The sequence below is a fragment of the Trachemys scripta genome, chromosome 11, assembly GCF_013100865.1.
Source record: "Trachemys scripta elegans isolate TJP31775 chromosome 11, CAS_Tse_1.0, whole genome shotgun sequence".
In the NCBI taxonomy this organism is placed as follows: domain Eukaryota; kingdom Metazoa; phylum Chordata; order Testudines; family Emydidae; genus Trachemys; species Trachemys scripta.
Window position 1 is genome coordinate 49,660,388 of NC_048308.1, and position 23,924 is coordinate 49,684,311.

General features: G+C 38.7%; 1 protein-coding gene across 2 annotated transcripts in view; it reads left to right on the plus strand.

Moving 5' to 3' along the window:
• The window catches only part of MFSD6 (major facilitator superfamily domain containing 6), a 41,470-nt gene that overhangs the window by 7,909 nt on the left and 9,637 nt on the right, over positions 1-23,924 (plus strand). For both annotated transcript variants that reach the window (XM_034786017.1, XM_034786016.1), the window contains exons 2-3: positions 4,627-6,201; positions 15,182-15,279. In XM_034786017.1, coding sequence (XP_034641908.1) covers positions 4,682-6,201; positions 15,182-15,279 — 1,618 coding nt within the window. In that variant the 5' untranslated portion in view covers positions 4,627-4,681. The remainder of the gene's footprint in view (positions 1-4,626; positions 6,202-15,181; positions 15,280-23,924) is intronic.

Genomic DNA, 23,924 nt, shown 5'->3' on the forward strand with positions numbered 1-23,924 from the left:
CAACATTTTTCCACTTGATCTTGCCATGTAAGAGAGAACTTGTCTATAACCGAGAGAAACCAAACTCTGACACAATAACTCTTAGCAGCTAGAATTAGATGAGCATGTAGATACTTGTATAGGTTCATAAGGTTAATCTCAGGGTAGAGAGTAAGGCCATGATCCTTCAATTGACTCCTATTAAAGTCAGCGGGGTTCCACACATGTGTAGGGGTCTGCCCACTCACAAGTTGCAGAACCAAGGCAGGCCTAAAAGAAAAAACTGAAGAACTCAATGGCAAATCTAACCTGGTAATCAGTAGAATTTGTTTTGTCTGTTTTTTAACCAAAAATGAGCAATAATAGAAAAAGTTCACTATAAATGTGCAAAAGAACTTGCCTCAATGATTCCAGCACTCTAATTAAATTGATTAGTAATAGTATTTAACGTACCAGGTCTAATGTATACTCCAAAAACTGGTTTTAAGAGTATCTTATGATATTAGTGAATAAGAGCAAGAAAAATTATTTTCAAATTTGACAACAATGTGCATCAGTTAATTAGAAATCAGTGTAAGCTTCTGCAGTTTGCCAGCTCCAAACACTTAAAAATCAAGATTCAGGCCCCCAAAATTATGACATTGATTTAAAAATCATGTCTTTTTTTTTTCTCTCTCTCTCTCTCTCTCTTTGTCTTCTGGTTTTAGAGCGTTTAGGGTTCAACCATGAGGGATAGAACCCTTTTTTTTTAAATGAAAGAAGAGATTGTCAGGTAATATTATTCATCAGCTGGGGTTGGTGAGAAAAACACCAGGTATTGCAACATTCATGGTAAAATCCTGGAATTGGCAACACTGAACTTGTTTTAAAATTGCAAATTCTCAAAGATTACTTTGTAATAAAAAATGCCTGCAGATAAAATCAACCACAATGCTGGAGTCTAGAGAAAGGGAAGAGCTTTCCAGACTAAATTTTAGATTATATTACTGGGTCCACTGCAGTTTATTCCACAAATATAAGAATGGCAAACAGGGTCAAACCTATGCTTCATCTAGCCCAGTATCCGGTCTTCCAACAGCAGCCAATGCCAGCTGCTTCAGAGGGAATGAACAGAGCAATTCTCAAGTGATCCATCCCCTGTTGTCCAGTCCCAGCATCTGCCAGTCAGATGCTTAGGGACACCCAGAGCATGGGATTGCACTCCTGACCATCTTGGCTAATAGCTGTTGATGGCCCTGTCCTCCATGAACTTACCCAATTCTTTTTTTGAACCCTGTTATACTGTTGGCGTTCACAACATCCCATGGCAATGAGTCCCACACGTTGAGTATATGTTGTGTGAAGAAGTACTTCCTTTTGTTTGTTTTAAACCTGTTGCCTGTTAATTTCAGTGGGTGACCCCTGGTTTTTGTGTTATGTGAAGAAGTAAATAACATTTCCTTATTCACTTTCTCCACACCTCTATCATATCCCTCCTTAGTCATCTCTTTTCCAAGCTGAAAAGTCCCAGTCGTCTTAATCTCTCTTCGTATGGAAGCGGTTCCATACCCTTAATCATTTTTGTTGCCCTTCTCTGTACCATTTCTATTTTTAATATACAAACTCAAGGTATGGGCATGCCATGGATTTAGATAGTGGTTTTATATTTACTGTCTTCTTATCTGTCCCTTTCCCAGTGGTTCATAACATTCTTTTAGCTTTTTTGACTGCTGCTGCACATTGATCAGATGTTTTCAGAGAACTATCCACAATGACTCAAAAGATTTCTCTCTTGAGTGATAGCAGCTAATTTAGACACGATCATTTTATATGTATAGTTGGGATTGTGTTTTCCAGTGTGTATTACTTTGCATTTATCAAAATTTACTTTGATCTGCCATTTTGTTGCCCACTCACCCCGTTTTGTGAGGTTCCCTTTGTGACTCTTCACAGTCTGTTTTGGACTTAACTATCTTGAGTAATTTTGTGGCATCTGCAAATTTTGCCACCTCACAGTTTACCCCTTTTTCCAGATTTATGGCTATGTTGGAAAAAACACTGGTCCCAATACAGACTCCTGGGGAACACCACGATTTACCTCTCACCATTCTGAAAACAGACCATTTATTCCTACCGTTTGTTTTCTATCTTTTAACCAGTTACTGATCCATGAGAGGACCTTCCCTCTTATCTATGACCGCTTACTTTGCTTAAGAGCTTTTGGTGAGGCACCTTGTCAAAGACTTATTGAAAATACAAGTACATTATATTTACTGAGTCACCCTTGTTCACATGTTTAATGACCCCCACAAAGAATTTTAATAGATTGGCATGATTTCCCTTTACAAAAGCCATGTTGACTCTTTCGTTCATGAACTAAATCGTGTTCATTTATGTGTCTGATAATTCTGTTCTTTACTATAGTTTCAACCAATTTGCCTAGTACTGAAGTTAGGCTTACCAGCCTGTAATTGCCAGGATCGCCTCTTGAGCCTTTTTAAAAAAATTGGTGGCATATTAGCTATCCTCTAGACACCTGGTACAGAGGCTGATTTAAATGATGGTTACATATCACATTTAGTAGTTCTGCTATTTCATATTTGAGTTTCTTCAGAACTCTTGAGTGAATACCATGTGATCCTGGTAACTTATTACTGTTTAATTTATCAACTTGTTCCAAAACCGCCTCTAATGACACTTAAATTTGGAACAGTTCCTCAGATTTGTCACCTAAAAAGAATGGCTTGGGCATGGGAATTTCCCTTACATCCTCTTTAATGAAGCCTGATGCAAAGAATTCGTTTTGCTTCTCCATAATGGCCTTATCTTCCTTGAGTGCTCCTTTAGCACCTCGATCATTTGGTGGCCCCACTGATTAGTTTGGCAGGCTTCCTACTTCTGATGTACTTAATTAAAAAAACAACAACACCTAATGCACATTGGTTTAATATGGAACAGAACTTAATAAACATCACTGAACTAGAATAATACCTGTGAATACTATTAGGCCAGAAAGAAATCTTCTAAACTTACATCCCTTGTCAGTTATTGCCCTTAATGTTTGGGAGAAAATTCTGAACTATAATCAGTTATTTAAAGGGATAAACTCCGCTTATCTCAATCAACAATGAGTTCATAAGCAGGCAAAACTAAGCTTCCAATTTGATTCTAAAATATTAGAGATTGGAATCTTCTGAGGGCTTCTTAGCTTTTAGAGACTAGGAAGTTAAGTTCCTTACAGAATATTAAAGGAATCACTGGAGAAACCTGTTCTATATTTCACAATTTAAATATTATGACATTAATAAATTTCAGTGGAACAGTTTATCAGCAATCCAAAAGAGCTTGAAACCACTATAATTAAAACTTAGTCCTTAAAAAAATTCTACTTTGGAATGTAAGTTGATCCAGAGTGAAAAACAAAAATATATTGCTTCAGGCAAGAGAGTATCTATTAAACATTTAAGTTAAATTGTTTTGTGGCATCTTTTGACTTATCCAGAAACATGCACTGAAATATTTATTTAGAATGAAACATATTTACATTATATAGTTTGCTAATCTAATATTTTTTCCAGGTTATGCTCACAAATATTAATACTGCAAAATCTCAAATTAATGCAATATGTCTCCAATCTGGTAGCCAAGAACTAACGGACTGCACTTCTGTGTGGGAGACCAATTTTTTGTTCCCAGTAAGGAAAATTACTAATGGCTAACTCTACTATTATTAATAATTATTATTGAGTATGAAAGATGCTCTTAAAACTGAAATCTAAATCCTGCTGGCTTTTAAAATTGGTTTTTAAATGAATTATGATTTGTAAAAAGGTACAGGCCTGACGTTCCTGAAATCCACTGTTTCTCCACAGAATAAGTATGGGGCCTGCAGTGGCATTATGATTTCTCCTCAGTCCCTCCTGTATTTCTGAACCTTGATTGGAAGGGAAAAAAGATCAGTTTAGTCCCATGTCTGTTCAATCCTTGCCCCCTGCTACTGAGGCTTCCAGCCTATTTGTGAGGATGATTTGTATGATGTAGGTACCTGCCCACTAGGAACTAGGGGGTCTTACTTTTCTTTTTCCTAGAGGTGCTGAGCAACCACAGTCCCACTGACTTCAACTGAAGTTGTAGATGCACAGCGTTTCTGAAAATGGGACTCCAGGTGGAATGGATATGACTCATTACTTGTCCCCGGAGTCACCTCATTCCCTGTCCTACGGTTATTTAAGCAAAACGGTAAATACTGGAGTTAGATTCTTAGGAAAGCAGATGATTTGTAGGGGGAGATTTCAAAGGCACAAATTGCAGTTAGTTGTTTAGCTCCTATTTGTGCCTTTGAAAATCTCTCCTGTAATAAATGTATAGGATGGTTATTGCAAAGAGCTACAGAACTGCTACTGGAAGATAAGTTGCTATAGTAGTGGCAGTGGCAGTCACTAAATCCACTTTTTCATGATTGCCAATATTGTCTATCGTTATCAAAGTGAATTAACAGTTGAATACAATGTTTTTCTTTCCTCCGCTCCTGAGGTATTTATGGGCAAGGCATGTAAGTAATAAAAAGAGGCTCTCTTTCTTTTATTCCTTAGTGCCTGACCTTCCATGATTGCACCCTTCATTCTCTGTGTTGTGCTTTAACCGTAGTCTATTTTATTTGCCCTACAGGATAGCTGCAGTCATTGTGGAGAGTGTGTTGAGTATCGGATGCTTGTGGTGAGCTATGGCGGCTGACGATAAAGTTGCCATTTTAACTGATGATGAAGAAGAGCAGAAGAGAAAGTATGTGCTTGCTGATCCTTTCAATGGAATTTCCAAAGAGCAAGATCTCCAGCCCCAAAATGAAACCCCTTCAACTGAGACCACCACTGTCCCAGATGAGGAGCTAGACTGGTTAGAAAGGCACTGTGTCAAAATAAACAATGATCTTCTGATCTCCAAGGTCTTTTATTTTTTCTTTTATTCTGCATATGGCTCCCTTTACCCATTGCTTCCTGTGTATTATAAGCAGCTGGGCATGTCGGCTAGTCAGAGTGGACTTCTGGTGGGCATTAGGTACTTTATTGAATTCTGCAGTGCTCCTTTCTGGGGAGTGGTGGCAGATCGCTTTAAAAAAGGGAAAGTTGTCCTTCTCTTTTCGCTTTTATGTTGGATTTTATTTAACCTGGGGATTGGATTTGTTAGACCAGCTACCTTAAGATGTGTACCAAAGGTCCCTCCACCACCACATCCTTCCAATGCCAGCCACCTTTTAACATCGCTGCCGCAAAATGCCACCATTTCTTCTTTACTAACTACAGCTAGTGCTACATTACAGAAGGGTCGTGGGAAGCGGGACCTGTTAACTAACAGTCCCCCAACTTTGGAATTGTTTCCATTTTCTGCTCAGACCAGAAATGGAGACCTTGCCTTGGATAACAACAATACAAATTTTATTTTAAAGAATACCACCACTAACCCAGGACTGCCAGGAAATATGACCCACCCTACACCACCACCTGTTGTCACCACAAAACCAGTATCTTCTGACCACGTCATGCTGGTTTATGATCATCAAGAAGTAGAAGCTATCTTTCTACTCATTCTCTTGGTTGTTATTATAGGAGAGTTTTTCAGTGCCTCATCTGTTACCATTGTGGACACCGTGACTCTCCAATACCTTGGCAAACACAGGGACCGCTATGGCTTGCAACGGATGTGGGGTTCTCTGGGCTGGGGACTGGCCATGCTATCGGTGGGAATTGGTATAGACTATACCCGTATAGAAGTGATCATCGAAGGTCTGGGGTGCAAAGCTCCTGAGTACAAGAACTACAGGATTGTTTTCATAGTCTTTGGTGTACTGATGTCAATGGCGCTTATTGTGGCCACCCAGTTCAGATTCCATTATAACCACTACAAAGAAGATGAAAACAAGAGGAAGGAAGTAGAGATCCCACAGGTGGATGGAAATGCCTCCACTGAATCCTCTGATGACACCCCCAGCAGCATAAGCCAGTCTCAGTCATTCAGTTTTTGGGACCTGATAAAGCTTCTTTGCAGTATACAGTATGGGTCTGTGCTGTTTGTGGCTTGGTTTATGGGGTTTGGGTATGGGTTTGTGTTCACCTTTCTCTACTGGCACTTGGAAGACCTAAATGGGACTACCACCCTCTTTGGAGTCTGTTCTGTCTTGAGCCACGTGTCTGAGCTGACTGCCTACTTCTTTAGCCACAAGTTGATTGAACTGATTGGTCACATCAGGTAAGCGAATGACAATAATCACTAAAGAACTGTGCACGTGTTAGTGGAGCTAAGTGTGTAGAGTATTAAATTGAGTTAGCTTCACGTTTCTCTATTTTAAAGAGTCTCTTCCTGTGAATCTGTTTTTTGACTATATTTGTGCTGCTTATAAATGAGACTTCTTTTAAGTTGTGCTCTTCCTGGCTGAGCTGGACCAAGAATGGTTCTGCCTGGAGCTTATACCCTCCCCCAGTCCTGCAGATAAGTGGGATATTTAGGCCACCTCACCTATCTCTTAACTGTTGGATAGCACCATCTGTGAAGATGTCAGTATTTGCCAGCGCCATCCTTAGAAGTATTTCAGGGAGTGATATTGTGTTGGTGCTAGAACACCGTACATCCAGAAATAGTGTAGTCTGTCTGATACATCAGGCAAGCTAGGAGTCCAGTGCAATAGAAACAGAAGAGATAATATAAAGATCCCTGTAGCATTTACCCAATATTAAAAAAAAAAAAATGCTAGAAACTGGTGAAAGTTTACTATGAATTTTTTCTAGCAAGCCTTATTTTTAATGTGATCCTTTCCCCCCAATCTCTTTCAAATTCCTAATGTGACACAGTGAATCTGTAATATATTCCAGTGCTATAACTTTATATTACAAAAATGTATATAAATACTTTGAATACATTTTCTAGAGAATGGAACTAGGTTACAGTCTCTGAATTGCAGCACTCTGTTTTACTGTGGATTTAAACAGTGAGGCAACACTTCTCCAAAACCACTCTTGCCCCTTATTTTAAAGATCTCTGTCCTGACCTGTGTACACTCAGATATATGACTGCCTGATGAAGTAAATGTTCATTTTAAACATGTATATAATATAACTTATTCATAACACCCAAGATGTTTCCTCAGCACTTTAGTGATATTTGGCAGTTTAACTTTGAAAGGATTACTTTAAAGTGCATCCTCAATGATTTTGCTTCAAAACGCCATGATTTGTTTGAACAACCATCTATTCTGGGCTTTTTTATCTTAAAGTCTGTAATATTATAACATCTCACGGTGGTCCCCTAAACAGAGGCAAAGCATGTTTTCACAGAACTGTATATGTAGTCTTGTTCCCATATCCTCTCCCAATACACCTGAGGATCTGTTATCTAGATGTCAGTGCATTTTCAACCATATGGGTCATTCAGGTTTTTTTCTGCATCCTGTCCTGTTTGTTTTCGGTGAGTTGATCCCACTGTTGTTTCTTTTGACCTCAAAGGTATGTTTCAAGTGATCTCTCAAGTTACTGTGCCTGGCACATGGGATATCAAATTTTATACCAAGTAGTCTTTAGGCTTTTAATTAATCTAGATCCATTATTTTAAGCAAACAAATATACATTTTTCTGTGCTGATCACAAGATGTTCTCTCCCTTCCCGTCGCTTGTTTTTATTGGTGAAGCAGGAGTTGTCATATTTTCATATCTTTCTTCCATTTAAGCTGGTTGCATAATAAGGATAAATAGCTTCCATAACTTTAAATTTTAAACATAATTAGTTTGACAAAATTTACTGGCACTTTGCAGGCAAAGGAAAAAAGAAGAGTATAATTTAATAGCAAAAGATGCTTTTAATTTTCATAGACCATGCTGAAACCTTGAGACAGTTTCTACACCTGCAGCATGAAAATGTCTTGTTTGGCATACTAAATTTTGCTTTCCTCCTCTCATATGAAGTGTATTGAATATTAGCTTTGTTATGTGACAGGCACTAGATGGATTGCAGTCTAAAAAGATATGTATTTCTCCTCTGACATTTAGTGTCTGTTGGAAAAAGAAACATAAATAATCTGGTGGAGTTATGAGGCACTATGTTTTGACAAGAGGTCTTGTGCCAGATGTGTGAATGTAGTATATTCATTACTGGATCTAGATGCATTTGGATGGAAAAGGGAAGTGGAAGGAGTGATCATGGAAGGGAAAGCTTTCTTTTTAAATAAAAGATTAGATTCAAGAATTATTTATTTGACAGTCCATGGCTAAATTCTATATACTGGAGGTTTTGGTAATGACATGGCCTAGGTAAGAGATACATATGTAGCACCTGATGTCACCAGAAAGTACTCCTTGATGGAGCTGAAGCCCTGAAATTTACATGTGTATATTGACTATAAAGGTATATAAATGAACAAGAGATAATAATTAATCTTGTCTGTTTGTGTGTATGCAATGTAATTGTGGAGATAATCTGGACCTGGGACTTATTCATGTTAAATGCATAATTTTCTTTTAGGGTCACAGTGACATTGAGAAATGTATAATAATCATGGAAAGAACCGTCATTAGCAGACCATAGTCAAAATGGTTTTAAATCTGGGTATGATGCAATCGCAGAACAGGAGACTGCCAGTTTTGACTTATATCTCCTACATGCAAAATTCTTTGGAATCTACAATTCCATAGCTCCTGGCTGCCTAGAGTACCTTTAAACACTGCTTTTTTCATTAACCTTTGATGTTTATAATCATGATATCAATAGGAGTTAGTTTATACAACACTAATTATAAAGCTCTGTAGTATAATGCTCCCGTGCAACCTTGGGAGTTAAGATAAACTCTTAACATGAGATCTAATTCCCCCTCTTAATATTTTTCTTTGTGGGTTCTACTGCAGTACAATGTGCTATATATTGTACGCACATATATAGGAAGAAATTCCCTGCCTAAAGACCTTAAAGCCTCTAAAAACATGTATGGGGAGGAGGAGCTAAAATATACAAGCAAAGTGGTCAGCGCAGTCAGTCATAGGGCTACATCAAGTTACTTCCATTTTCTGGTGTTTTCAAAATGTGCTTGATTATAGTACAAAAACTTAGGTTTAGTCCTTTTTCTTTCATGTGTGGTTTAAGTAGGAAAGAGAAATGGCAGGATTGTGGAAGTAAGAGGGTAAAATGGACAAGAATGGAGGTGTAGACCTTGCTGCTTTTGCTCTACATTTCCCATATTAAGGATTTCTTTTTAAAAAGAAATTCCATCTCTTCTAAACTTAGATGGATATTGGGCAGAGTGTATTGCATCACTCGGCCTAAATTGCTTAGATACTAACAGTAGCTAAAAGAAGAACAGGAGTACTTGTGGCACCTTAGAGACTAACAAATTTATTAGAGCATAAGCTTTCGTGGACTACAGCCCACTTCTTCGGATGCATATAGAATGGAACATATATTGAGGAGATATATATATACACACATACAGAGAGCATAAACAGGTGGGAGTTGTCTTACCAACTCTGAGAGGCCAATTAATTAAGAGAAAAAAAAACTTTTGAAGTGATAATCAAGATAGCCCAGTACAGACAGTTTGATAAGAAGTGTGAGCATACTTACAAGGGGAGATAGAATCAATGTTTGTAATGGCTCAGCCATTCCCAGTCCCAGACTCTACGCAAAAGAATTAATGGACACAAATCTGACATCAGGAATCAAAATACTCAAAAACCAGTGGGAGAACACTTTAACCTGTCTGGTCATTCAGTGACAGACCTGCGGGTGGCTATATTACAACAGAAAAACTTCAAAAACAGACTCCAACGAGAGACTGCTGAGCTAGAATTGATATGCAAACTAGACACAATCAACTCCGGTTTGAATAAGGACTGGGAATGGCTGAGCCATTACAAACATTGAATCTATCTCCCCTTGTAAGTATGCTGGCATTGAATTGTGCACAAAGCGCTATGGTAATCTCTAAAATGTTTACAACATAATTGGAGTATAGTACAGTGATATGTGAACCTGCTGTGTGTCTCAGAGCTACAGTTGGGCAACATTTTTCAGATGAATAGTTTATTTGCTGAAAAATGCAGCTCCGGTGGACCTAAAACTATATGCAAATTTGTCATGAATAGTTTCGGCCAGTCACAGAGGAGGAGGCAGATGGAGATGGTGATGCCACCACTGCCCCCCTCTTGTAGTCTTTAACCCAGTGGTTTGGACACTCACCTGTGATAGAGGGAAACCCAGGGTTGAATCCCAACTCAGAAACAAATCCAAAATGAACTTTTTCAAGATTCAGTTCAACCCAAATCAATTATTTTTGATTTTTCAAAACCTCCATCAAATCAAAAAATCAGTTACCCTCCCAGATCTACTCAGAGCTCACATAGGGGTTTGAGCCTGGAATGCTGGAATCAGCAGTTTCAGGATACTGGTGGATGACAGTTGTGTGAGTAGCTGAGAGGAGACAAGTGTTTGCTCAGCTAGCTCCCAGATCTACCTAAGCACAGCTTACTGTGAAAAGTGCCAATACATTTCCCCCCCCTATTTATCTGTATCAGAGCTTGTGATTACAAGAATCAAGCCTGTGCCTGTCTCCAAAAACTCAGGCAGAAGGGATAGTGAAGGTATTAGTACTAAGCTATCAGAAAAATTACAGCAAGAACTTCTATTCTTTAGAATGGGAGGAAGAATACATAGACATCAGCGTACTTCTTTGCTAGTAATAGGAGTTAAAGGAAGATAAAAACTTCTGCTGTGACCTTTCCACACCGTAACAGAAAAGTCATAGTCATTTCTTTCACAACAGACCTAGGAAGTCTTCGGGCTGGGTGTGGAGTGGGAGGAACCTTTCCCCGCCCACTATTATATGAGACCTTACAGCACAGTTTCTGGAGACACTTAACCCTGTATATGCCAAAATTGTTCACATTCTGTTTTGGGCCATTAAAAAATTATACAGATGTACAACATACAGCCTTAGGCCTAGTCTTCACTTACCGGCTGGTCTGGCGGCACGCCATCGATGTTCTGGGATCGATTATCGCGTCTGGTTAAGACGCGATAAATCGATCCCGGATCGATACCGGAAGTGCTCACAGTCGGCGCCGGTACTCCAGCTCACCGAGAGGAGTACGCGGCGTCGACGGGGGGAGACTTCCGGCCGCGTCTGGACCGCGGTAAGTTCGGACTAAGGTACTTCGAATTCAGCTACGTTATTAACGTAGCTGAATTTGCGTACCTTAGTCCGAAGTCCGGACTAAGTGGGGACCAGGCCTTAGTCTCGTCTGGTTATCCCTGTTTTCCATAAGATACATTAAACATCCCTAATGCATTAGTGTAGTTGAAAGCTAATGCTACTCATTTTATTAATAGGTGGAGTAACCTTAAAATAAAGTAAAATAAAATAAACCAGTCATACCAGTCAATGTGTATAATGCAAAGACAATAACACATAGACATAACATGTCAGGGTGGGGTTAAAAGTAAAAAGCTAGGAGATGATCTACATTAATAGGGAGAGGAGGGGGTAGGGAAAAAGAGGTTAAGTGGAATGAAGGTCTGGCATTCTTTGAACCATCTCAATATTTTATGTCTAAATGTATCTAGAGAAGGGGTCCAAATTTCTTCAAATTGAGATAATTGCTCTCTCTGGCAATGAGCACTTCTTTCTTGGTTGCTAACTCAGACAGTTCTGAATACCACTGCTCTATTCTGGGCATAAGCCTACTCTTCCAGTTGCTTCCTAGTTTTTCTATGCTGGCACTTAGCTATTTTGTCTGCATGTCATATGGAGGGTAGGAAGTTTAAAGCATCAGGGCCAGATTTTCAAAATAGCTCTCATTTAGACACCTAAATTAAGTGGACAGATTTTCAAAATTGTTTAGCACCCATTGTTCTCCTGGGGAGCAGTTGGGTGATGACTAGAGTTGGGCAAAAAATTTCATGTGTACAGTTTATTCACTGAAAAATGCAATTTTAGTTGACCAGAAACTATTAGTAAATTTGACAGAAATTTGCCAAATAGTTTTGATCCCCATCTCTTCCCCACCCCCAGGCCTTAGATGCTATTCATAAAATGACAGGAGGAGGTGGTGGTGGTGTACTATAAATTGTCACTGTGAATGACAATGAATAGTCATTGGGCCAGGGAAAGAGCATGAGAATGACTCTATAGACTTGTGGTTAGGGTCCTCACCTAGGATGTGGGAGGTCTCAAGTCAAGTCCCTGCTCCACATCAGGCAGAGAGAGCAATTGAACGTGGGTCTCCCACATCCCAGATGAGTGTCCTAACCACTGGACTAAAAGTTTTATAAGGAGGGCAGTGGCTCCTCTGTGTATTTTTGTAAATCTAGCCTTTTACTACTGCCCAAAATGGATTTTTTTCCAGTTTGAAATTTTTCAATTTTGGTTAATTTTTTCATAACTGTCAGTGAACAGAAAAATCCAATATTTGCCCAGCTCTGCTAAGGAGCTGTGTCCTAAGATATGAAAGATCATGGAAAGATGAGAAAAATCAAACAAGCAGTTGCTCAGAGGTTATGATGAGGGCTCCCTAAGTACTTACTAGCTCCTGAATTCAATGGCTCAGCCCTTCTAAAAATCAGGCCACTTTTAATTAAGTGCTTAAACTTTTGACACTCAAATGTGATCATTTTGGGTTCGATTTATAAATATCTAGCTGAACATTCTGAAAGACAAGTAAACAGGAGAACTCTGTCCGTATTCCTTACTTGATTTTTTGCTTCTGAGCTAATGGAGGCTGGCAGAAAGGAAGAGAAACTGGTGAGGAGGGAGGGATATGAAAAGTGTGCTTCCTGAATAGGGCCACTTTTCTCTTTGGGAGAAAGTTGGCAAGAAATTGTATGCACAAGAGTCAATCAGGGAAAAGAAGTGAAGTTGTTGAACAGAAAGATGGTAGAGATGAATGGATGAAAGGAACAAATTTGTTATAGCTCTTGTTCACTACAGATTTAATCTCCCTACCCTCTTTGCCTGTTAATATCCGGCCTTGCCATTGCTCCCCGTTTTCTGCTCTAAGTGGTGATCCAGTGTCACTATCCTGGCAACACACATCGGCTATGGACCCCCTCCAACCTCCTGCCACACCTGTGGAAGCAGAGAGTCTGGAGCCGGCCTGTTGGGGTTTCTGGTAAGACTTTCTGCAAAAATACATGAATTACTATAAGGTATAAAATATTACAAACTTTGCAAATCTGGGCATTATTGCAGAAAACACAGGCTTACCTGATCCCAGTAGGCTGGCTCCAGTGTAGTTATGTTTGGGTAATGATATCAAGAGCATAGTACATGCTGTGGCATTTGTCTGAGTGGAAGCCAGAAAGACTGAACATCATGGGAGCATGGTAAATTGAATTAAATGACAATTAAATTACTTTGCTAAGAGTGCATGGTGAGTTCGAGGCTGTGGAAGAAATAAAGCCCTGATATTCAGAGACTCAGGCCTGTGCCTTAACCCCCAGGCCAGCCTTTCCTTTTGAATTTTCCTGTGGGTCAATCCTGAGTAGCCCTCGTACCCTGGTTATTTAAGAGGTGCAGTGCATCATTCGAAGATTAGGTTTTTTTTTGTTGTTGTTGTTTTTTGTTTTTTATTAACATCTGTGGGTCCACCTTGAATGTTCTGCAGTCGCTCCCACTTGGAACAGGTCCACTAGAAACCTGCAAGTTGAATAATAAGATATTTTACAAAACACCTGAGTGCAGATCAGAAAATACTGCAGTCTCATCTTTGCCCTGTAGGGAGATGTAATAAGCAGGGTGCTAAAAGAGTGGTTGAAATCAAGAGCCAAAAATAACCTATTTTTTTTTTTAAATCAGAAAAGGTTATTGTAAAGTTAGGTGAACCTTGTACCTGTCAAATTCAAACCAGGGAGGAAATTAATGTTACCCCTGTATGTATGGGTGAACGGTACGGCGGTTTAGTCATGCTCCTCTTCCTTTCTGATTTTAGAGATTGCATTTCCAGTCAGTGATAGACAACAAGGGAAAGTGACTTGTCACTAATTTAAACTAATTTAGTCTGTTATCCAAATCTACCTCTTTCCCTGGTCCTGGAAAAGAGATGATTTATCTCCGCCTACTAGAATATTTCCTTTTTAGAGCCACAGGAAAAATATAATGTACAACAAAGGTTGCTTCTAGTAATGACAGTTTAGCTTGGTGAGGAAGAAACAATTGGGTTGAAGCCTGAAGTCAGGAAAGGAGAGAAAACGTTTGGTTAAAGTGTGAGATGAGAAAATCAACTGGGAAAACTAGGCTTGAGCTTTCTGGTCAACAGTTATTTTAAAACCTGACTCTTAACCTCTTGCTTCCAAACTGGATTGTCCTGTTGAAAACAAGACCGGTGACAACAGTAATGTTGTCACTACATGTAGTATTTATTGTTTTTTGTGGAAGAGTGCATATTTCAGAGAAGTAGTGAACTGGATGCAACTCGTGTAATGCTAACTTTACATCAGCATGGATGAAATAAATTCCTATAATAATATGGATCTATACTCATCTTAAACTGTACGGCTCTGTTACTAATTACAGGACATCATGATGTCTGAATCATTGAGGCATTTAAAAAGGCTGGTGTCAGGTGTGATGGAAACCATATTCTCTCTAAAATATAATGCAATAGGACATTGCATAAAATTAAAATAGACACTACACCTCTACCTCGATATAATGCTACCCAATATAACACGAATTCGGCTATAACGGGGTAAAGCAGTGCTCCGTGGGGGGGGCGGGGCTGCGCACTCCGGTGCATCAAAGCAAGTTCAATATAACGCGGTTTCACCTATAATGCGGTAAGATTTTTTTGGCTCCCCGAGGACAGCGTTATATCGAGGTAGAGGTGTACCTAGTCAGAGGGTCTGTTAACCCTAGACAGAAACCTCCCTCTACTTAGGATTAATTTGTTTTCCATTAGTGGTTTGAAAAGAATTCTCCTGAGGTTTTGTTTAAATTTAATCAATCACATTTTTATTTTTAACTTGGAACAAGTTTAACTGCATGCCTGAAGAGCAGGAAGAGGTTGCGTTTGGGTGTGGGATCTTTGTAAAGAAAGATTTTTGAGTAAGAAATTGTTGTGTGAGCACACACTTCCTTGCACTGCATTTCGCTTTCTTATTAGGATTTAGAAAGCAATCAGGTGTATTTATGGTACCATACAAGACATGGAAACTGCAAACCTCTATGACTGTTTTTTCCCCTTCCTCCTTTTAGAGTGCTCTATATTGGCCTTGCCTGTAATACAGCTCGCTACATTTATATCTCCTATTTGGAAAATGCCTGGACTGTTCTCCCTATGGAAGTACTTCAAGGTAAGATGATGCAGTTATGATCTTGTAGTTTAAAGCGAGCCATTTAATTATTCATGTTGCCATCTGAGCTGTGATTAAGAGAAAGTCCAGTAGCTCTTTGCTTCTGACTATAAATATCCCAAAAGACTTTATGGTCTCATAAATTTTTACAGTGGTTGTCATGGAGAAGGTTTGACGTCAGGAGGTTGGTTCTGCATTTGATCTGCACACTGTTCTGTTTGTTGATCCAAACAGATCTGCTTGAGATCAACACACCCTATAACTAAACAAAGAGACAGAAGCATGGGTTGAATACACACCTGCGCATGCTGCTTGGTTGCTGGGGTTCTTAAGCTTCTTTATATCTATTAAATGCAAAAATCTACATGGTTGAAAGACAGCAGTTAAAAAGAATGGATTTATGCTTCTGCTAACTTTTTTTTTTTAAATGCCCTAGCCGCCAAAGAAAATGTTCTGGAACGTCCTGTCTGTTAAAATTTTCTGCAATTGTTTTTCTGTGGCGTTCTGTGATTTATAGTTTAGGCTATTGTAACCTGACAGGAACTTAGGGTTTCAACAAAGCCCTGTATGTGCTTTCAAGACAAGGCAAGCCTTTTAGTTTTACTTTTTATTCAAGTCAATTGCTTACAGGGCCGTTATTTTAAATTAGAGATATTAATGATGTGTGATCTGTGCAGAAGCATCATTTTGAGTCCTACTGTCAGATGAAAATTAATATTTTTTTAAAAAAGACCTTAGCTGTGTTACTGAAAGCATACAGTATTAGATTACTATAATTCAGATTTACTTTCTACCATTTATACTCTTAATTTACTATAGCATGCAACACAGTTCACAGAAAGATCACCCCCCCACACCATATTACCATTTTTGAGGTGGTTCTAATCTGAGACCTAGATTACTTGACTCTCCCATTTAAAGTGAGCAACATCCGATGAGTCACTACAAGTTGTGGTGTTAATGAATCTTCTGTTTTGATCTAGTGCTTCTGGTTTCCAAATGTTTTTTTTTTAAATTATATACATCACATGAGAGCATTTTAATGTAATATTTCAAAATTGTTGATTTGATAAGTATCTTATCACTATATGCTCTAACAGTGTTTTCAATGCCTAATGACTTTTCTGTAGAATTATATACTTAGCAGAACTGATAGAGTAAAATATGGCAAACTTGTGCTGTTTATTATCTAGGGTGGGATTTGACATTTGTGATGCCTGACGTTCTCTATGTAAAACTGTTTCATTTATTGGTCTCTGATTGTCAAATCAAAGTAAATGAAATACTTGTATGTAATGGTGGATAAGTTAATTTTAAAGAAGATTAAATATTTAATTAACATAAAATTAGAAATTTCTATTGAATTTCTAGATAAGAATTCAAGACCACCGTATGGCGTGGAGAGATTTCTGTGCAAACTGCATCTATTGATTGTAATTTTAACCATGCTACAATTTCATTGCTATCAGTGTATATAAGTTGGTGAGAGCTGCTCCAAGCCCGGCATCTTCTTAAGCCAGAAAATGAGAGGAGTTTATTTTACACTTATTTCCTAATGAAAGAGTTTGGAAACTATAAGCCTTGTTTATTCACATATGCACGGTTATATGAAAATAAGGGGTTGGATTAACTCTTAAATTGCTAGAAGTGTCAACGCTGCCTGCCAAATGAGTGCCTATGAGGTGTAAATGCAATGCTGCATGTGTTAATTCTCCAAACATGCAAGGACATGAGTTAATGTAACCTGTCTTCAATTCTTGTCAGGTTACAGTAGAGCATTCAGTAGCCTAAATTATAAGTTCAGAAAGCCATTGAAAACTTTAACAGAGACAGGATGTTCCAGAACATTTTCCTTGGTAGCTAGAGATTTAAAAAAGTTAATACAAGCATAAATCCACCCTTCTTAACTGTTGTCTTTCAAACATGTTGACTTTTTGCATTTAATAGATATAAAGAAGCTTAAGAGCCTCATCAATCACTTTTCTGTCTCAATTCAGTGACTGTAGTTTTAACACTCAAATACTCAGGCCATGTCTGTTTCAAAACGATGGGCTGAACTCTGCTCTGGCAAAGAATTTTTCCCAGTATAAAATTACCTCATCTGTCAAATAGCAGCCATTCTAAATTGGCCAGCTGGGTGATGAGACTAGTGACCTGAAAATATCAATTTTAAAGATATGGAGCTGTTACAAAGTGGCAACTGGCTAAAAAGCTCCAGAAATGAGTACCAGGACCAATCTTGCTTCCCTTTTGCACCTGAAGCTCCAGTTTAAGTTAGCAAAGATGGTTACTTTTGTGGAGTAAATCACTTCGGGGAGGGAGGGATGGTTTGTTCACCACAGTTTTATTAGACTCTGCCAGTTTTTTGGATAGGCTATGATACTAAAATCTTTTCCTTTTACACAATCCCAGTGCGTTTGAAAGCTCTTTATATAGGCGCTGACCATCTGGTTATATAAAGGTTATGATTTGATTGTGACTCTTCAAGGAGGAGCAATGCACAGTTGTTCTGATCTGAGAAACAATGCCAGATATGTTCCAATAGAATAGTTAACTGACACAAAATGGAACAGTCCTCACAAGACAAGACCAGCCAAGACAGAGCAGGTCTCTTCATGTGCCTTCTGCAATAGAGCTTCCTTTGTACATCAGGATTGTGTAACAGTGGAATGGGGTCACAGAATCTATTTGTGGCTATTTTAAACAGCTAGATGGGAGAGTCAGAGTATATGTATCTGACTCCCCAAAGGGGAGAGGGGGATGTGGGTAATGAATAAAATATCTTTCCTTTTTTGTTTGGATGAATTACATCCCATAAAATATCCATGCTCTAAAGCTTAGTTTGCTAGAGGTGAGCATGAGTAGAAAACTTTGATGTAAATTGTTACTGTAGATCTTGTGTCCAGAGATGCCAGTGGCTAAAGCAAGATAATGTATTTGATTTTTGATTTATATTTCACATGGACAGTCTCTCTTGAAACACTTAACTAGTTCTAATCCAAACAGATTTCTTACTAGGGTTCGGTTTTAAAGTAGCTTGAAATTGCCAATGCTATATAGACGTCCATCGCAAAAACCAAATGATTTAGTAACACACAGAAAATAAAAAGCTAACTTCATCCTATTTGGCTCTAAAGGAGGGATTAGGTTCATTTTGAAGGGAGTTAAAAACACCAGGCATTTCTCTGGACCATATTGTTCTAGACTTGGGGTGTATGTGCCTTTTTAGTATTGTAACCTTTGTTTTCCTTACCAAATTAATTAGCATGGTACTCAAATTATTAAAAGTACACCAGAAATGTTTTGGATTTGCCAGGTTTTTAACTTGATGATTAATATTTTATTCTTTTTTTTTTTTTTTTTTTTTTTTTTTGGAACTGACTGTCTGAATGCATTACATAAGCTTTTAAGTGATTTCCTTAATCAGCATGAGACAGTTTTCTGAAAACTGAATCACCCTTGTTAGTTTAGGCCTTTAAATTGGGGATCAAGAAGACAATAGTTACTTTCTACTTACAATGAAATCAATCAGGAATCTCATCATTATGTAACCAGTAGGTTTTTCAATATTAGTACTTTTTAAATTATTTTGGACCCATGTGTACTGTATAAAGTAGTCTGAAAATCATTCAGCATGTCTAGCATAAGTTGTCTTTCAACAAGCTTGATGTGTTATAAGTAAGGACAGACTCACAATTCAAAAATTATTTCTAGATGTGTACTTAATCATGGTGTGTTCTATAATCTGCTGACTAACCCTCCATTACTAAGTTTCCTGAAGCTCCCAGATACTTTTGTTGTAAGGTATCTAAATCAGACTTTTTGCAGAGAGTGAAAAATAAACATAGAACTTTTTAGCCATCAAATAGGCTCCTGACCAGAAGATCAATTCCAGTATATTGCCATTCATTAAATGAATACTGTGGAATTTCGTATGTTAGTATGCAACCTACAGGTTTGTTACTTTTATCTTATTTAATTTAGTTTATGTGGCTGTTCAGTCTACACTGATCAGCAATTGCAGAACTGAACTGTCTCTCCCTGATGTTGGTTAATAAATCAGGTACATGGGACTGATCCTTGTTAGTTAAATCATCCATTCTCCAAACCATTTTTCTAAACTGGCAATTGGACAAATGCTAGCAATGGCTAGTCAGGGGATGAGCTGTGACAATATTTAATTCCACCCAACCTCGAAAAAATATCACCACCCAATCCATGAGGGTTTTTTAAAGCAGAACCACAGTAAAATAGCTTCAGGTGTGTTCACCATGTAACTCTCTACAAAATTGCCGTTTTATTCTTGCCTCTTGCCCCAAAGTCAGGATTTCAAATTGAGGCTGCAGATAGCAACCTTCCCCTCTCCCTGCCAGCCGATGATTGCTTTTTTTTTATTTTTATTTTTTCTTGCTCCATGACATCTGACCACTATGTTCTGCCTTAGGCAAAATTGTCTCTGCATATTCTGTTTTTCCATGGTAAGAAAAAAAATAAAGGCACTCAAAATGTATTATAATTTGATTAGCCAAGAGTGCCTCAAATGCATATGCATTATTGATATCTGAAAGGACCTCTACCACTGTTAGCAATGGAAACTGGTGATGTCTGACAGCCGGTGGGCAAAACTGTTTTGTAATGGCATGCTTAGTCAAAGCAGACTTACAACAGTGGGAGAAATCCTGTTGCGTCTGACTCAAAACAGCATAAGCAAAGCTTACTGTATCTTGCCTAACTCTGAGGAACCTCTGTGGTCTGTCAGCCAAGATCTCCCAAAGCCAAGTGCAAATGCAAAGTGAGTAGTGCCAAGAGTTTGGAAAGAATTGATTTTGAGATGGTTCCTAGAACATGCTTTTATTTTATTTTTTTTAAACAGTTTGATATCCATAGTGGTATGTCGGTGTACATATAAGGATTAGCCTTTGAACTCCTTCCAGTGTGGCAGTAATGTTAAGGCCTTTCTACATTTAAAACATATATCAGCATAACTGTGTCAGTCATGGGGTGTGAAAAAACCATACCCCCAACAGTAGAGCCAGACTGACAGCACCCCAGTGTAGATGCCGCTATGCCAACAGAAGAAGGCTTCTGTTGGCATCGCTAACGTTGTTTAGGGAGGTGGTGTTCCTACCCTCGCAGAACGCCTTGTACTGTAGGTGTTCGCTGCGTCTAAACTACAAGGCTGTGCTGGCAGCTATAGCTATCCCTGCGCAGGCTCAGTATTGCAAACGTAGCCTAAGAAACATTAGGGGAGGGATAGCTCAGTGGTTTGAGCATTGTGAGTTCAATCCTTCAGGGGGTCACTTGGTCCTGCTAGTGAAGGCAGGGGGCTGGACTTCGATGACCTTTCAAGGTCCCTTGCAGTTGTAGGAGATGGGATATCTCCATTAATTTATTTCATTTAACATTGGCTCATAGCTTATGGGCAATCACATTGTCAGTCTTAGGGTTTGTGAAGCCCCCAGCTACTTTCATGAGGAGGAGGAGCTATTGACAGAAAGATGGGTTGTTGCTAGGGCTGTCCAGTGATAAAAAAAAAAAAATTAGTCGCGATTAATTGCGCTGTTTAATAATAGAATACCATTTATTTAAATATTTTTGGATGTTTTCTACATTTTCAAATATATTGATTTCAATTACAACATGGAATACGAAGTGTACAGTGTTCACTTTATTTTTTATTTAAATGTTTGCACTGTAAAAAACAAAAGAAATATTATTTTTCAATTCAACTAATACAAGTACTGTAGTGCAATCTGTGTATCATGAAAGTTGAACTTACAAATGTGGAATTATGTACAAAAAATAACTGCATTCAAAAACAAAACAATGGAAAACTTTAGAGGCCACAAGTCCACTCGGTCCTACTTCTTGTTCAGCTAATTGCTCAGACAAACAAGTTGATTACAATTTGCAGGAGATAATGCTGCCTGGTTCTTGTTTACAATGTCACCTGAAAGTGAAAACAGGCGATCACATGGCACTGTTCTAGCCAGCGTCGCAAGCAGGGCCGTCCTTAGGATTTATGGGGCCCTACGCAGTATTATTAAACAGGTGCCACTATGCCGGACAGCAGCCTGGGCTCGCAGCCCAGAGGGGTAGGGGGGAGGGGGGAGGCAGCAAAGATACTAGGCTCCCCAGCCCACCTCTTCTGCCTGTGGCCCCACCCATATTCCACTCCTGCTCCGCCCCAGGCCCCGCCCTCTCCCCACTGTCTCCCTCCTCTCTTGCCACCCCCTTCCAGCCAAATCCCTGAACCCAAAGAAATTGCAGAAGTGTTTTTTTTTTTTTTTAAAGAAAATGGAGGATGTTTTCCACTGCATGCCAGATGGTGAAGACTGCATATGCAGAAGGTACCTAATTAAAAGCACTAAACTTGGGAATAAAAAATGTCAGTTGCAGGTATTTTGATATGCCCTGAAGTTTGTCAGAGATTTATTTGCAAAAACTTTGTAGTAAGGGCAAGTCAGCTATCTTGCTGCATACAACATTAAATATTATGGAATACATGATGCAGCTCTTCTCTGTTTTACATTTTCTTAATTAGTTTTTCTAAATTGATTTTATATTTTAAATGTACTTTTAAGCCTTCATAAAGTAATCATTCCAGATTAGTACATATTTGACTCACTGAAACAAAGACATTAATTTAAAATAATCAGTCACAGAGGTTTAGTGTGTTCAAAACAATATTCATTACTTTTAGAAAAAGGGAACACTAATATACTTTGTGTGAACTCCGTAACAATAGACGTGTTTATGAAATTTCACCAACTTTAAAAAATATGTTTCCAAAGATTTTAGGCATAACAAAGGATTTTATATCTTACTAAGTACTGATTTTGCTAGAGGGTTCTCTTAAAACTAGTTCATCAAATAGTCAGCAGTAAAGAAAGGGAAACTCATTTGTCCAGCTATCTGGAAGGAAAGGGGTGTTGTCCCTTTAAGGGCTCTTCAACAGAGGGGTGAAGGGAGATAGGGATGGACAGAAAGGACAGAAGACTTTGGAAGCAAGTTTTGTGTACTATAGTAATTAAAATTAAATGTGTATTTTAGATAAGGATGGTCCTTTGAAGGATTTATTTCAAAAACTATGTCTGAAGATCCAAGCATTTAAGGCTAAAGATGAATACGGAGATTGTACATCTAATAATCTATGCAAGAATTTTTTTAGAGATGTGATTTTATAATCTTCAGTAATCTTTTAATGAAATATTTTTAAAGCAAATTTTAAACTAAGGTCCTGTAGACTAACATGTTCTGAGTAAATATTACAGTAATGCACAACTGTTTTTGTCAGTAAGTTCAGAAACTGACAATATATACAGAAGCTCCCCAACTTAGGCAGTGGTCCATTCCAGATCGCATTGCATACGTTGAATTTTGCGTAAGTCAGGACCGTATCTTTGACTATTGTGCACGCGCACAAAAAAAAAAAAGCGTACAGAACTTTTTTCGTAAGTCCGGATTTCCGTAAGTCGGGTTTGCGTAACCCAGGGAGCGTCTGTACCTAGGGGTTGGCAAATGCCTGTTAAATGGCTTCGTTACCCCTTGAATGGCTCTTTAACAGTTTCAGTGTTGTGCTAATAGGTCTGGAAGGCTTTTTCATTTTAAGTTACTAGATCCCCTAGGGAGGCAGACTCACCAGGCTAGCTGTGGGAGCCTGCAGGAAGGGTCAGAACAAGGATAGGAAGAGGTGGGAGGATGGACACTAAGACCCAGGGTGTCCCAAATTTTCGGGTGCCCTAGGCAGCCACATATGCCTAAGTACGGCCCTGGTTGCAAGATATTTACATGCAAGATATGCTAAAGTTTCATATGTCCCTTCATCTTCAACCACCATTTCAGATGGATGCTGATAATGGATTCTGCTCGATAACAATCCAAAGCAGAGCGGACTGACGCATGTTCATTTCATCATCTGAGTCAGATGCCATCAACAGAAGGTTGATTTTCTTTTTTGGTGGTTCGAGTTCTGTAGTTTCCGAATCTGAGTGTTGCTCTTTTAAGACTTCTGAAAGCATGCTCCACACCTCATCCCTCTGAGATTTTGGATGGCACTTCAGATTCTTAAACCTTGGGTTGGGTGCTGTAGCTCTTTTTAGAAATCTCACATTGGTACTTTCTTTGCGTTTTGTCAAATCTGCTGTGAAAGTACTCTTAAAACAAACGTGATGGATTATCATCTGGGACTGCTATAACATGAAATATATGGCAGAATGTGGGTAAAACAGAACAGGAGACATACAATTCTCCCCCAGGAGTTCAGTCACAAATTTAATTAATGCATTATTTTTTTAACAAGTGTCTGCATGTCCTCTGGAATGGTGGCCGAAGCATGAAGGGACATATGAATGTTTAGCATATCTGGCATGTAAATACCTTGCAACGCCGACTACAAAAGTGCCATGCGAACGCCTGTTCTCACTTTCAGGTGATGTAAACAAGAAGTGGGCAGCATTATTTCCTGCAATTGTAACCAGACTTATTTGTCTGAGAGATTGGCTGAACAAGAAGTAGGACTGAACGGACTTGTAGGCTCTAAAGTTTTGCGTTGTTTTGTTTTTGAGAGCAGTTATGTAGCAAAAAAAAAATCATCTACATTTGTAAGTTACACTTTCACGATAAAGAGATTGCACTACAGTACT